The sequence below is a fragment of the Aspergillus multicolor genome, assembly GCF_047715735.1.
Source record: "Aspergillus multicolor strain CBS 133.54 unplaced genomic scaffold BDW74scaffold_13, whole genome shotgun sequence".
Lineage (NCBI taxonomy): Eukaryota > Fungi > Ascomycota > Eurotiomycetes > Eurotiales > Aspergillaceae > Aspergillus > Aspergillus multicolor.
Window position 1 is genome coordinate 385744 of NW_027395964.1, and position 14608 is coordinate 400351.

General features: G+C 51.6%; 4 protein-coding genes across 4 annotated transcripts; 2 read left to right on the plus strand and 2 right to left on the minus strand.

The window, feature by feature from the left end:
* Positions 1–58: 58 nt before the first annotated feature.
* Positions 59–8826, minus strand: BDW74DRAFT_168069 (uncharacterized protein; the record flags this gene model as incomplete). The annotated part of the gene is made up of 13 exons (XM_073726769.1): positions 59–316; positions 373–541; positions 590–678; positions 725–1662; positions 1712–1922; positions 1972–3220; positions 3322–3400; positions 3535–3584; positions 4349–5223; positions 6202–6944; positions 7002–8364; positions 8445–8719; positions 8760–8826. 13 exons carry the CDS (start codon positions 8824–8826, stop codon positions 59–61), a joined length of 6366 nt encoding a protein of 2121 aa, XP_073583609.1.
* A 951-nt stretch (positions 8827–9777) lies between these two features.
* Positions 9778–11072, minus strand: BDW74DRAFT_153702 (mitochondrial 54S ribosomal protein uL11m). Its single transcript, XM_073724564.1, has 3 exons — positions 10867–11072; positions 10029–10805; positions 9778–9975 (listed from the first exon to the last, which is right to left on the minus strand). The coding sequence occupies exons 1-2, from the start codon at positions 10991–10993 to the stop codon at positions 10471–10473; spliced, it is 462 nt and encodes a 153-aa protein (XP_073583610.1). The 5' UTR covers positions 10994–11072; the 3' UTR covers positions 9778–9975; positions 10029–10470.
* A 102-nt stretch (positions 11073–11174) lies between these two features.
* BDW74DRAFT_23227 (survival factor 1 family protein) lies at positions 11175–12963 on the plus strand. Its single transcript, XM_073732273.1, has 5 exons — positions 11175–11478; positions 11557–11775; positions 11849–12276; positions 12330–12706; positions 12757–12963. The coding sequence occupies exons 1-5, from the start codon at positions 11459–11461 to the stop codon at positions 12853–12855; spliced, it is 1143 nt and encodes a 380-aa protein (XP_073583611.1). The 5' UTR covers positions 11175–11458; the 3' UTR covers positions 12856–12963.
* Positions 12964–13261: 298 nt separating this feature from the next.
* Positions 13262–14078, plus strand: BDW74DRAFT_178458 (histone H4; the record flags this gene model as incomplete). The annotated part of the gene is made up of 5 exons (XM_073729207.1): positions 13262–13448; positions 13487–13583; positions 13641–13728; positions 13833–13892; positions 13956–14078. The coding sequence occupies 5 exons, from the start codon at positions 13262–13264 to the stop codon at positions 14076–14078; spliced, it is 555 nt and encodes a 184-aa protein (XP_073583612.1).
* Positions 14079–14608: the final 530 nt, after the last annotated feature.

Below are 14608 nucleotides of genomic sequence, written 5' to 3' on the forward strand. Positions count from 1 at the left end.
AAGTACTCTAACAAACCGTATCCGCAGTACTTGAGCCTACCGAGGCACGAAGCTGCAGTCAGGTGTTGTTCAGAGACGCCGAGCCCGAGGCTGTGCTGCCATGCGAGGCGCTCGCGTTCTCCCCATTGGGGATACCCCCTGATTCAGATAGAGGTTGCTGGTTGGACTGGGATTCACTCTGGCCGTCGTTGTCATTGACAGACCCTATCAGTCGGAGCGTTTTCTTATCGTTGGCCTTGTAGTGGAGGACCATGTCGGTAGCATTGCGCCAGTGAGTCACCTTGATGGTGGCGAGAGTCATGTTGGGAGGTATGAGCTGTTTGCGCGTTAGTAATTGGCCCTGGCGAAAATTTTAATTGCGAATAAGCTTACCTTGTTCTGGCAGTATAATTCAAGGTACTCCTCGGGTTTCAGTGCGTCCTGAACAGGGTCATTCGTGGGCTCTTCTATGCGTTCTGACACATAGGCCAGGATCTTCTTGGCTCGAAGCATCCGGTTCGCGTTTAGGCGGGAATTGTTAGCGGTGCCGTTGATGCTAGGGCTGTATGTCGTCAACAGGTATCCCGGTAATATTAAGGCTGGTACTCACGTCTCTGGTTTGACAACTGGGGGTAACAAGTCGTCATAAGGCTTCAGCGTAAACGCAATCTTGACAGCTTCCTTGAACGGCATTTGGTTCTGCTAGGTTAGATGCAGCCCAATTGATGGAACTCAAGTAGCTTACCTTAAGCAGTAGATCACCTAGCCACAGCGGAATTGCCTTCTCAAGCTTCTCCCGATCCTGGCCGATATTCTCAAAAGTACCCCTGTAGATATCTGAAGCCACAACTGAGTCTCCCGACTCTTCTTGGATGAACACCACGGTCCGAGGTGGTATCTGAAGTTCAGGTGTTTCGCTCTCGTCACTAGGTGCAAAGGCCGACACTAGCTCCTGGCCTGGATTAGCAGTGAGATACTCCTCATATTCATGGCGCGCTCGATCAATCAAGCCGCCGAGGTTGTTCTCAAACACTTTCTCTTCCTTCACAGACGCCTTCTCAGGTTCTTCCGGCTTCTCCTCCTGAATCTGAGGCTTCACTTCGGACGAAGTGCGCCCCAGCTTCTTGGGAAAGTCCATCCGGAACTTCTTGCCAAAGAGTGAACTGCCCTTTTTGCGCTCCTCTTTGTCGGGCTCACCGGCTTGCGTAGGAGTCGGCGTCTGTTCACCGGGTGTTGGTAAAGGTTTGTCTGTATCGATAGGTGCGTGTGACTTGGGAGACGAGAAGTAATCGCTTGACCTATCCGACATTGAGCTCCGAGCCAGATCAGCGCTCTGGTGTGATGTCAAGTGATCATAAGACTCTCCAGGGGAAGTTCCCATGTTGTTAAAACTGTGCCCATGATTGAGCACTGACGACGTCAATGAACCGGGAGTTGTGGCCAGGTTTATGCCATGGCCAGGGGTTAGTGGGCTGGCAAGGGAATCCCGCCTAGTAAGGGAAGATGGGTCTAATGGTATCGGCACGGTCAGCTTCCCAGGGATATCCATAGGTGCGGACACGCTATGAGATGCCACCTCCTCAGCCCTAGCTTTGGCTTGTACTCGGTAGTCAGCGTCACGCTTGACTTGTTCATCGACCAATGGAGCAAAGAGCCACCGTAGGACCCATTTTCCCAAATTTACTGTTGTTGTCAGTCAAAGAGACCTAGTCAAAAAACAAGGCAAACATACATCTTTGGTCTTCGCGAATTTGTGAGTAGTCTGTTAGATCAGCCTCATCCGCGTATATCTCCGCGTCGAAGCATCGGCCTGGCTCGAGTATGACAGACAGTCTCCCGGTTCGAATATCAATGGTGCACCAGTGCGCGATGCTCTCGTTCGTGTTGACCTCCAGCTCCACATCATCCATGTGACGCTTGCCGAACGACTTGATAGGCACACACTTGACATCATTAGCACGACCCATCTTGTCGGGGAGAATGATAGTGTACCTTAAGTAAGTCCCATAACACGACTTCACCCGCGGAGTCTTGGGTTAATGTACGTTTCCTGTCGTTCAAAAGACAGTACTTGATCAATCCATGCTGACCCTCCACCGTCTCCTCAGGCAACGAGTAAGCGGGAACTGTGAGACCTAGTTCATCGTCCATGTCCGGCCGAGGCGAGGACGGTTGCCCGTTCACGGCAGAATCGCCATGGGGTATCCGTGATGTAGGCAGTGTAGATGTATTTGAGAGAAGCAAAAGCGACTCAAAGGGTATTGTAGTTGGCTTTTCCTTTGGCGGCGACTTATCGTCTGGCTGTGTATTGTCAGGGTCTGAAGGACCACTACGCTCTTTGGGCGCATCAATCTCAGCGGTCGTATCGACATCACTCCAGCGGTTAATGCTTGATTTTGGCGTCGCAGTCCAGATATGGTCACCGGCGGCCACAACTTTGACCACGCCCTCGTGCTCCTGCAACGCAGCCACACAGATCCCCTGTTCGATATCAGCATTCCTTGTGTCGGTCTTGGCAACCAGACCAGAACGATCGCTAGAGTAGAAGATTGAGAGATCTGGACGGTTAGAGTACAGCGACCAGACACTGTCGTTATGCATGGTCAGAGTGTGCATGCATCTGCCCGCGGTCAGAGACCAGATTTTGACAGTCTGATCGGAAGAAGCCGTCATGATCGTATCACCATCGCCGTTGATCAGGATATCGCGGATGTTATCCGTATGCCCAACAAACTTGGTGATCAGTTTCCCGGACTTTGGATCCCACACTCTCACCAACTTCTCCGGCCCTCCACTGGCGATGACGGAGGACACAGCACCCAACGCATAGACCGAGCCCTTGGCACTCTGCTCCGCACCTGACGCGTCTATGCTAAGGATCCGGCCGTTTCCATTGAGATCCCACAGATTCACCTTGTGGTCCAAGCCACCCGAAGCAACCCATGTCGAATGGGAACCCGGACTCGCGAGAGTCTTGACATAGTCGGTGTGTTTTCCAATCGGTTCCGGGACGTCGGTGGACTCCGAGTACGGCCGCCAAAGCCTGACCGTGGTATCCGACGAAGCCGTAACAAGGGCAGAGTTGTTCTGTGTCAAGACGATGTCGTTGATCCAATGGGTGTGCGCCTGGACCTGATTGCGGAACTTTGTAGGACCGGGTTTCGCAGTGGACGAGGACGAGTAGAGAGAGGGTAGATCGAGGTCCCATGAGCAAATCACTCCATCGCGACCGGCCGAGTAGCTTTTAACGGAGAGAGCGGTTAGAAACGGAGCCTCAGCGACGACTGCGACGGCAGCGTTTATCTCGTCAAGCGATGTCGGACGGGATTTCGAGCCACTTACAGCGTGGAGTTCTCTGAATCGATCGCTAAGCCATTGACGCCCAGTCGATGACCTCCAGGTGCATCAGAGGGAGGGAGCACTGAATAGATACCGATGTTTGTGTCAGCCTTGGGTTCAGACAGTGTAGCTGTGAGATTGGAACGGGATATGGGTGGAGGTGTAGAGGATGTGGTAAACACAAAGAAGTGCACTGTCGCCGCACAGCAGACTTACCATAAGTGACCCTTTGGTGGCTTAATTTGCGTGCCATGCAGCAGGCGACACTGGCGACAGAGTGCGGGTGAAGCAGTCAAAGTGCGGAGGAACCGGACGATGCGGAGGTTGTGACAGGCCGATCACTCACCAACGATTGATAAGGCAGCCTGCAGTGGAGACAAGCATTCCCTACAAATACAAGCAACAAAAAAAGCATACAACAAGCACAAAACAAGCAGAGATTCTTTAGTGCACCAGGATATTATGTCAGGAGAAGAAGATGAGGAGAAGCGGGGACTTGGAGGAGAGAAAGTCTTGCATGTTGCTGGCTGGGTGGATGGATTTATTAAGCCGATACTAAGTGCTAAGCCACTACATCCTTCCAGTACCTTAAAATCAACACTTGGTTCACTTCTTAGCTTTTTGGTACTTGCTGTACAGGGGAGCTCTAGAGCACGGTTGCTTGATGCAAAGTCGCGGCAAACACAGAAACCAGACACGCGAGCAGCCTCAAGTAGCAAAGAGCAGGCATCCCCAGCCAGCGTCTCCATCGCACCCCGCACCCCCAAAGGCGCTACTTGGCCCTGCACTGGGGCTGACCCTCTCCTGCCCAGGCAAGCCACGAGGCATCCTGACCCTGTGGTACGATGCCGCAGATTTATGCATAACCTTGCAAGCCCTCCAGCTACGATAGCTGCTTAGTCGTCCGTATCTGTGCTTGGAAATAGCATTCGCAGTCAATCGATGCTGCTCGCCTTATATCTATAATGTCTTCTATCAATACACATATACACACACAATGGCTATCGTACAAATCGTATCGATCATCTACTCTTCCTTCGATCGTCGCTCCATAGTGTTCCAAGCGAACTGATAACTTCCCAGGAAGACCGCGCCTCCAATACCAATCCAGGCAACCCGCGGCTGGATACCTCTGAAAAACGCGCTGAATCCTTCCTTGGAGATCTCCTGCACGGCATGCTTTATCTGAGCTCCGGATTTTACCTCCGCACCGTCCCCGCGCCGCGCCAACATAACCCGCGTCTTAATGACATCCAACGGCGTCGTTAACCCAGCCGAGATAGCACCGGCAATGCTTCCAAAGAATGCACTCGTGGACGCCGACACCGGTCCTTCCAGCTGTCGCCGCTTGGCGTACGCATCCTTCATCTCCTCCCACATGCTAAACTGCAAAATCGCAAACGGGATCTCGCGCGCAATTGTGATTCCTGCCCCCCGGTACAGTTCCCTTATAACCTGTCCATATCCTCTCTTCGCGCCGCTCGCCGGGTCCGGGTGCCGCAGAGCCAGGATATCTTTCAGGGCCAGAAGACTTGAGCCGCCGAAGAGGCCAGCCTGGGCGCGTTGTTTGACGACTTCCGTAGGTACTCTGACTGCGCATGCTGCAATCTCGCCCATGGACGAGGCTAGCGATTGTGTGAGGATTAGCTGGCTGCGGGACTGTGACTCCTTTGTTGCAAGGGAGCGCTTGACACCATCGTAGACGATGAAGAACGAAGCGGCAGACGGGGCCGAGCCGAGAAGAACTGAAGGAAGACCTGCGTAGATGCCACGGATGGTCTGTCGGAGGGAGACGCTCGAAGCAGGGGCGGAGGAGCCATGATGCCTAGCTTTCTGGAGACGGGTCTTGATGGTGTCTAGCGGGTAAAGGGAACAATCAACTGTGAGACCGGCAACAGCGCCGGCCTACAAGAGAACAGAAGACACTAGGTCAGCCCGCGACAATGGCTTTGGGTAGATGGTACGTTTTGCGTACAATTAGAGACCTGGTCCAGAGCGAGGTGACCAATGGTCCTTGATCTCGTGACTCAGCCATCAGCGTTCAAGGGATGGCCAGATTGACTCAAATCACGACGTCTTCAAAAATTCTACCTTAATCCTCGTGAGTAAAGTCCAGGAGTGTGACAGTGGGCGGGCAGAAGTCCAAAGGGAGGAGAATGAGGAGCTTGGAGCTGCTTGCTCGGTCCAACATTTTGTCGTTTATAGCCTCAATCTTATCTCCGCCGATACCGGTTATCGCCCCGACCCGACTAGAGCGGAGCCATGACGACTACCTAGTCTACATCTCACACATTAGATCATGATCAATCGAAGTTGTTTATTTAGAAAGTCTATTGCTACGCTTGTCCCTGAGTAGAGTTGGCCATAGGCAGAGAAAAAGCACACTGAGGACGGTATAAACCGCATCGCGAGACTCATGTACAAATTGCACCCTAAGGGCAAACAACTGAAGCCAAAATTGACATAGAAACGTAGAAAACAGAGAGAAAGCAGAAAAGAAAAAAAAAAAAAACTGATCTAGCGGCCAAGTTCCGGGTGAAGGTAAATCAAGAGCTGCTGCCGCCATAACGCCGAGTCAAGACGAAAGTCATAAATTGGGAATTAGAGTGGTCGAGGTAAGACGGAGTATGAACAATGACCACAGGCATATTCGGCAAAGAAAGTAAAACAAATCCACCACCCAGGGGAACAAAAAGCGTTGACGGCACGTCTGGTCTAAGTGCAATTAGCAGAGCTATAAAAACCCATCAGAAAAGAACGGTATAAAACATAAGACGCCATGCATCTAGGAACGCACAACACAGAAAGATAGAAGCTTTTCTCAGTTTGCTCATTATACACAATCAGCTGGTAGAATCATTTGGCCTTACTGGCCACGGGTACACTAGGAGAAGGAGGCTCGAGGACGTGTGTATGACCAGCGGCTTTAATCACTTCTCCAGTCACCTCCTGCTGGCAGGCCTTGATGTTCCGGACCCACTCGTCCGTCAGCACATCGTCGAGAGTAGCACGCTCCTTGACGGCCACCTTGAGCATGCGACCGATTATGTAGCGGCTTTCCCGAGGAAGAAGCCGGAGAAGCCTCCAAGGCCCCTTGATAACTTCCTGACGCTGAGCAGCCGTTTGCGCGGATCCGGGTGGTAGCGGGGGTGCCTCCTTGCTGGTGGTCCGAGTCGGTTTGTTTTGGGCACTGACTTTGTCACAGTTGGCGTCTTTGGCCGGCGGTTTCTCTTGCGGATTCTCGGGAGGGCGATTTTCCTCTTGGTTACCTGCCGTTGGCTTGACTGGAGATCGTGGGGGTGTAGCCATTATTTTTGAGGGCTCTTCACTTATGACTCCCGCATACTGGGGAGCCTTGTCTTCGATAGCCGCGGCATGCAGATCCGGCGCGGACTTGACAGGACGGTGCCGCCTTGGGTCAGCGTCTGGAACAGGGGTGCCTGGTGTTGGTGTCGAAACGAAGAGTCTATAAGAGTTATCGCTAACACGAGGCTGCTTCCACGGAAATCTGCGTAGGCTCATGCAACAGAAAATGATGGCTAGAGACCAGATATCTGTTGGGCGGGGATCGTATTTCTTCTCATCATAGACCTCTGGTGCGAGATATGGGTCGGAGCCGACGATTCCTATTGCAATCAGCACTGCTTCCTCTCAAATTATGCAGTTACCCTTAAACAACTTACCAGAAGCATGTACAATGTCGTTTTCAAAAGGGTATCGGAAAACGACCGCACTTCCAAAGTCAATGAGTTTCATAATGCCATGCTCGTTGACGACGACATTATCCAACTTCAAATCTCGATGAGCTAAACCCATTCCGTGGAGGTATGCCACGCCGCTTAGGATCTGCTTGAAGGAACAGGCGACTTCTTCTTTGGACATCTTACCCGTCATGACAATCGCAAACAGATCGAACGGGGCATATTCCATGACTTCGTACCAGTGGCTTCCCTCCTGAATAATATCAAGTGTCTCAATGATATTGCCATGATGAAGGGTCGAGCCAATGCAGAACTCAGCAGTCACTTTCTTGGAATATTCCTTCATGGTTTCCCAGGAATGACGCTCTCTGAACTGTTTCACGGCGAATGTTACACCGTCGCTGTTACGCTTGAGAAGCCGAACAGAGCCACCGGCGCCCGAACCAAGGACCTTCCCAAGCTTTCCATACTTGGAGTTGAGACCATGATCATCCGCAAATGGAACGTTGTCAGTGGCCATCTGATGCGTAGTCTTTCCAGAAGAACGGCTAGATTTCTTTGACGAAGGCGACTCTCCGCGCTTATGCTTGTGGCCCATTTTGAAGAATCGCTTGAGTTCTGCCATATGACCGTGCGGCTTGCTTTCTGCCTCCGGTTGGCGCACGTCTTTCTTCCCACCAAAGATACCAGCGCGCTTATCGCTGCCCTTGAGGTCGGTCGCACTGGAGGAGCGCGCAGTTGACGGGCGAGGATACGTTCCGGAATGATGTCTGCGTTTCAGATCACGACCGTTGAAGATAAACCGCGGGTCAAGTTGCGTAAGATTTTTCGACTGGGGTGGCCGCTTGCTACGAGCGTAAGGGTCATTGGGTTCGCCAATCGGAGTTATCGCGCCTGGGGGAGTATAGCTGTCAACGGCCACGCTAGGTGTCATCGGCGGGCTTTCGTCACGGGAGCTTGTTTCGGGGCCAACGAAGAACTGTGCTCGGTGTCGTGTTCCATTGAGAGGATGCGAAGATGTCTGGGTGACATCATTTTGTTTTGATAATTGATCAGTTGACGAAGGGCGTGAGCTGGGCGCACTTTGCGCAACTGCATTTTTCGACTGTGCGCTAGTTGGTGGTGAGGCCGAAGGGGTAATTGCTGAGGACTGGGAAGGAAGAGGAGGAGCTTGCTTTGCCGTCGTCTGGGCTGGTTCAGTGTGTGTTGAGTCATTATTTTTCGCTTCGCGCGAATGGGTTGCAGCTGGTGTGAGAGGAGGTGATTGCATCGCTGATGCTGGAGGGGAGGTATGAGTTGAAGGTAGATTGGAGCCATTGCGTTCGCTTGACTCTTGAGATGCAACCTAGATTGAAAAGCAACCGATCAGCACAAGGAATCCCCGTGGAACAAAGATACCCAGAGGTGTCAAAGGTCAGATCATACTCTTGACGTTGGAAGAGACACTGGATCGTATGAAGTGTTGAAAAGTCTGGCTTCTTGCAGCTGGGATTTTTGAAGAGAAGCGGCAAGAGACCGGAGATCATCTTCCTGCTTCCTATCAGTCCCAGACGCAGCAAGCGACGCCGGTGGCTCGTATTCTTCATTCACAGAAGAGAATCGGACCTGGGCAGGCTGTTGCTTGGATCTGGCGTCATTATTTCCCGCGTCAGAATCCCTTCCGGTAGGCGTCTGTTCTACGTTCTGGGGCTCTCGATTTCCTGCGAAAGTTAACCATATTAGAAGATGCATTTGAGAAACTGGAGTGCTGCTGCGCACCGAATTGCGCAGGGTTTCTCCCATCAGCAAAGTCAGTCTTGGACGTCATGTTGTCGAGGATTGCGGGCCCGAGTCATGCCCCTCCAAAGACGTAATAATCAGCGAGTCGTAGCAGAGGAAGGAGGATGGAAAGTAAAGCAAATATGGTCCATGTAAATTTTGCTTTTTCGTGACGACGGCGACCAATCGAGGTGGGACAGGATGCGAATGGACGGGGGTTTCGCGTGGTCGACGGGGCGAATCTTTCGTCAAGTCCGATTGCTGCTGTTACTCAACGGTCCGGGAGCTTCACAGACCCGGAGAGAAACGGATGGCTGAACTTCGGCCCACCGAGAACTCCCAAAGCAGCAACGGGTACCGTTTACCTTGGCCGGCAAGACAAGAGCAGGGAGCGGGAGAGACAAGGAGTGGAGAGTCTGATAGTAGATAGAAAGAGGATGGAGGAGAGGAGGGGGTAAGACTAAGAGCAGAACAGGGAACCGGAGGAGAGAAAGCAGGAGCGGCGGCGTCTCCGACTTTGGAGAGAAAAACAAGCGGCGGCAATAGCGGCGAGATCCACTGCTCTAGGTACTCCGTTGGGGCTGGTCTAGATTGACGCAGACTTGACTGCAGTCCCTGTATAAGGTCAGAAAGAAAAGGACAGGATGATGATGATGACAACCGAACACCGGTAAAAGAGCTGACGAAACAGGCCGAGAGAATGCTCGCCAAGTGAAATAATACTCAGATATCAACGATTCGGAATCTCGCGGCAGCACTGATGACTACATTCGATGCTCCGTTATATCCGTCATCACCAAGCCCGAGGCTGTCCATCTGACGAGCTCTGCCCCGCTATGTTACAGCAGCCTCAGCAGGGCCTCCAGTGCACTGGTGCAGTATCTATACTCAATGATAATAATGCTATTATATTCAGGCCGGTGGCTGAACCTGGGGTCCGCACTGGTCGCTTGTACTGCTTCTCCAGATCGGTGAGGTTTTCCAGAAGCAGCCGGGGCCCATTCCTCCTTGCATGCCAAATACGGGGTACATCATCGAATCCTGTGGCTGTCATTGGCAATCGTTTCTATTCCTCTTCCGGCAAAATTGCCGTTTATTATTCGTTCTCGTGAATCCCCCGTTCTCGAGTCCCCTACATCTCCGGATCTTACTCCGTCATCGAGAATTCAAAGATACGTGTGGGGTTTCAGATACCGGGGTCAATATAGATAGCTCCTAGCCCCGTCTAGCCTCTCACTAACGTCCTCTCAGCGCCCGGTGAATACCGCCAAGCATACAATTATTGCGCAGCGCCTGCGATGCATATTTCCCTCCTTGATTCTCCTACTCTTGCGCCAAGTGGTTGGACATGGCTATGATCTTCAGTAGGAGGTAAACATAGCAGTGACACAAAACATCATCATATTGCTTGGCTCCTGGGAACTTCATTCGCCTGACCCCCAGATACCCCCGGCCATACCCTATTGTACTAGATGCAAAACATTCGTTGCTTGTTTTTTATGAAGTACAGAGCGCCGTGGCTGACGCCTCTGATCAATGTGGAATGCTTCGAGTTAACTGCGCTTCTATATCGCATGCAAAAGCTATAGTACATAGTATAACAGACCCATCTCCGAGAACGCCGGTATCATAATATTCAAAGTTGCTGCACATGCAATGACACCACATCACTCCAGCGTCGCCTGCTTGTTCCCTATTGAACAACCTTGATGCCAACAGACTTGGCCTGCGCCATGACACTCTTGCAGAGTCCCTCCAAGCTCAACCCTGATAATCTCGTCTCGGACTGCTTGATCTTTGCGATCTCATATACGTGCTTCAGGGAAATCGTCCCGATATGCTCGTGTCCGGGTTTCTGAGCACCACGAATTCGGGCCTTGCGCGGTTCTACCTTGGCAGTTTGCAGCAGTAGGTATGTCGTCGTGGGAGTTCGGAGATCGAAGTGAAAGGAGCGATCAGGGCGGACTGTGACGCGGGCAGGGATGGGTACGCCGGTGGTGATGTGTGCTGTCCTGGCATTGAACTCCTATGAAAAATCAGCGACAATGCTTCCAAGTTTACCCGAGTAGTAGCTTTGCCCTGCGCACCTTGCAGAAGTCCATACTCTTGACACCTTTAGAACCCAGAGCCGGACCGACGGGCGGACTGGGACTGGCTTGTCCGGCCCCCACGATGAGCTTAACAATTTGATCTTTAGCCAACGCTTTCTTGGCCATTGTGAAGGACTGGTATCAAAAGGAGGGTCAAAGAGGGCTCAATTCGTTAACATCAACCGGTCTGTTACTGCAACTGCGGCTAAGATTTTCGATATTGACGGGCGGCCGGGACCGGCGATTCTATCCGTTCCGGGAGACCAGTTTCGCCGGAAAAATGCTGGACGTCATAGCGAACCATCGCCGTTGCTCCTGCTCAACACTCGATCACAGCTTAAAGGGGCCTATAGCCGTAGTTTCCATGTAGAAATAGCTCCAGGAAGGTTGATTGGTAGTTGATATTGGCCTGGTCTTGCCCTTATTGCTCGTCTCACGTCCGAACCCCTGCCCAAAGCTTGTATTGTCGATTGGAAGACCCCGTTGGGCCCCGCGCGCTATCGATTTCTCCCTGATCTTCAGATCTCCTCCAGTGCTCTTCCCTAGTCTCTTTCCACTTTCCTTCAACAACTCCCCTTCTATCTATTCACCATGAATTGGCTCAAATCGACGTAAGCTTTCCCCTGCTTGTTTGATTCTTACCCCCTGGCTACATCCCTGTCTTCAGCTCGCTGATCACTCGCGTATAGTCTCTCCGCCGTTGCGGGCACGCAGGAACCGATCTATGGCCCAGAAGCCATCCAGCCCGTCTCCCAGCAACAGACTGAGGATGCCCCGTACACCGAGCTCACCAAGCACGACCTGCGGTGGCGTGCCTACCAGTACACCAATGTAGAGACCCAGACGTACTATGTCATGGCCGACAATGGGACGCTGGTCATGGTCCAAATCATTTACAGCAACATCGCGTTAGTCTCTACCGCCATATCATCTCTACGATAATATGATCAATAGATGTACTAACCGTGTTGTTATACAAAGTGGCATTCATACCACCGCCCAGTTCAACTGCAAGATCTTCAATACCTCTGGTGATGGTACCCCTCATATCTGGTTTTCGGACCCTCTGTACAACCACATGTTTGACGAGAGCATGTCTTCTTTCGCCGCGGATAACATCTCGCTATCTCTGAACGAAGAGGGCAACGCCTACACCTTCAAGTCCGCTGTGAACGAGGGCTGCCTCGTGGACTTGACCTTCACCCGTGCCGCGCCCGGTTTCGCTATCGGCAAAGACGGTACTACATACTTTGGTACAGACCCCGAGAACCCATGGGGATCCATGCGTCACATGTTCTGGCCTAGGTGCACTGTTACTGGAACCATTACCACGAAGGACAAGGTTTACGACCTGGCGGGTCGGGGATTGTTCTCTCAGGCTCTTCAGGGCATGAAGCCCCACCATGCAGGTGCGTTGAAAATATGATTAGGGCAGGCGATGGCATATCTCTAACCGGAATAGCTTCTCGATGGAACTTCATCAACTTCCAGACCCCCTCATTCTCCGCTATCATGATGGAGTTCATAACCCCACCATCCTATGGGTCAACAGTGGTCAACGTCGGCGGTATCGTCAAGGACGGCGAGATCATCTACGCTGGTACAACCAACACTGCGACCCACACAGAGACGTCCCAGGACGAGACGAGTGACTGGCCGGAGCCCAAGTCTATCAAGTGGGTCTGGGAGGGCAAGACGAAGGACGGCAAACCCGTCAAGGCGGAGGTCGATGGTGCCCTCGGCCCTAAGCTTGATCGTATCGACGTCATGGCTGAGGTGCCAGGCTTCATTAAGACCATTGCTGGCAGTGTTGCGGGCGCGCGGCCATATATCTTCCAGGTAAGCCGTCATACATTGAAGCCGGTTACCCTAAACTCACAATCCGCTAGTACTCTCCTCAACAGAAACTCTCTCTCAAACTCAAGGTCGGCGACGACGAATTTACGGAGGAGGGAAGCATGTTCTCCGAGGCGACTTTCATTTCTTAAATGCTCTACGAACATACAATGTTTCCTTTGCAACGGCGTTGAGTGCTTGCTCAATATATGTGCCACGAAATTATATTATATATTCATAAAGCAGCCGAGTCTAATACTGCATAGTGTATAGTTTAATGCCATTCCGCTTCTCAAACACTCATCGCCAACTCCCTCACTCTATCTTGACAATGACTCAATAATTTGCTCAAGCGCTCAACCCAACAATGATATTCTGTGTTATGCACCTTCGCCAGCGAGGTAAACGAAGTGAAATCCCTTCATCTAAAATGCCAACCACTTCTTTTCTATACAGATCCTTCAACTCAAAACTTGCATCACTTCTGGCTCCCAATATAACTTCGACGACTACGACTAAACCCAAACCAAGGTCACATCGTCTGCATCCTTCGACCAAATGCCTCCCCTCGCTTCCAGCAATACCAAACCAATCGGCCTGCGTGGCCTCGGTGTCGTGAAGGGTCGCCGGTACAAGTACGTCTTCCACTTCTACATCGCCCTCTACGCAGTCCCTTCTCCGTCCCAGCGGCTTTCCGATACTGACGAGGTCTACAGGATCGTTAAGGACAATATCATGGGAGTTAGTATGTCATCTCAAACAATCCTGACTCCAAGCTTCTAGCTACACTCATCTATCCTTCTACAAGAGGCGCCTCGCCCGAAGCTCCAGCAAGCCTGCTAATACTGGTTCCTCTGGATACAGCTCGTCCTGCGATCCGGTACAACTCTGATCTCAGCGTATGATTGAGATCCGCCTCCTAACGTATGATCTATAGCCGTCTCGCTCGCCGTGGAGGGGTTATGCGCATTAGTGCCGACATCTACGCACAGACGAGGATTGTATTGAAGGAGCGATTGACGGAGGTATGTTGGGTAGTCCGTTCCTCTCGTCTCAGTTCGGACTTGACTTTAGTCTGTTCTAAGGAAGACGTACAATACCGACAGAGATATATCTAACAAAAACACAGACGATACGCCAGGTGATTCTCGTCATGGACTCGGGAACGATTCCCTCGAAGGAACGAAAAGTAAGACCGTCCATCTCATTTTTCTCGACCATGAACTAATTGTTGACGTTTTTTCCTGCTTAGCTCGTTACGACCAGAGACGTGAGTTCCCATGAACCTCAACACCACTTCCTCTCTTCCCCTCATCTTCATGCCGCCTTGGACTGGAACACACACATCGATGGAGATGGATGGAAGTTGACTTGATTTTTTGGGTTGAACAGGTCATCTACGCGCTCAAAAGGGTACGTACTGTCCTAACCGCAGCACCGGCTTATATCAATTCCTCGCATTCCCTGCAGGTATCCAATCGCTAACAAATGTTTCTCGTGAACAATAGATGGGGCAGACAATTTACGGCTTTGACGGTGTATCCGGTGAACGCGGGACCTGAACCCGCTCCCTGTGTCGTTCATACTGGAAGAAAGGGTGTTCGGTTGGAAGACATAAGAAAGCAGGACGGAAACGGACTGACTGGCGGTTTATCTTGTTCATACCTGGGCCGTGGTGGTTCTGGTGCGTTGCTCGGTGGCGTGTTACGTGGGCGTTTGGTTGAAATGAGAGTTGGACGATATCTGGAGGTTTGTTTGCTGTGGGGAGCTGTTATACCGTAGGGAACAAATCTGGTGCCGGACACTAGATCCAAAGAGAATGAATGAACCATGATTGAACGAATAAAGTCTATTATTGAAATATACAGTGTAAAGTGTAATGTAGACTGCAGTAGAAGCGCCTGA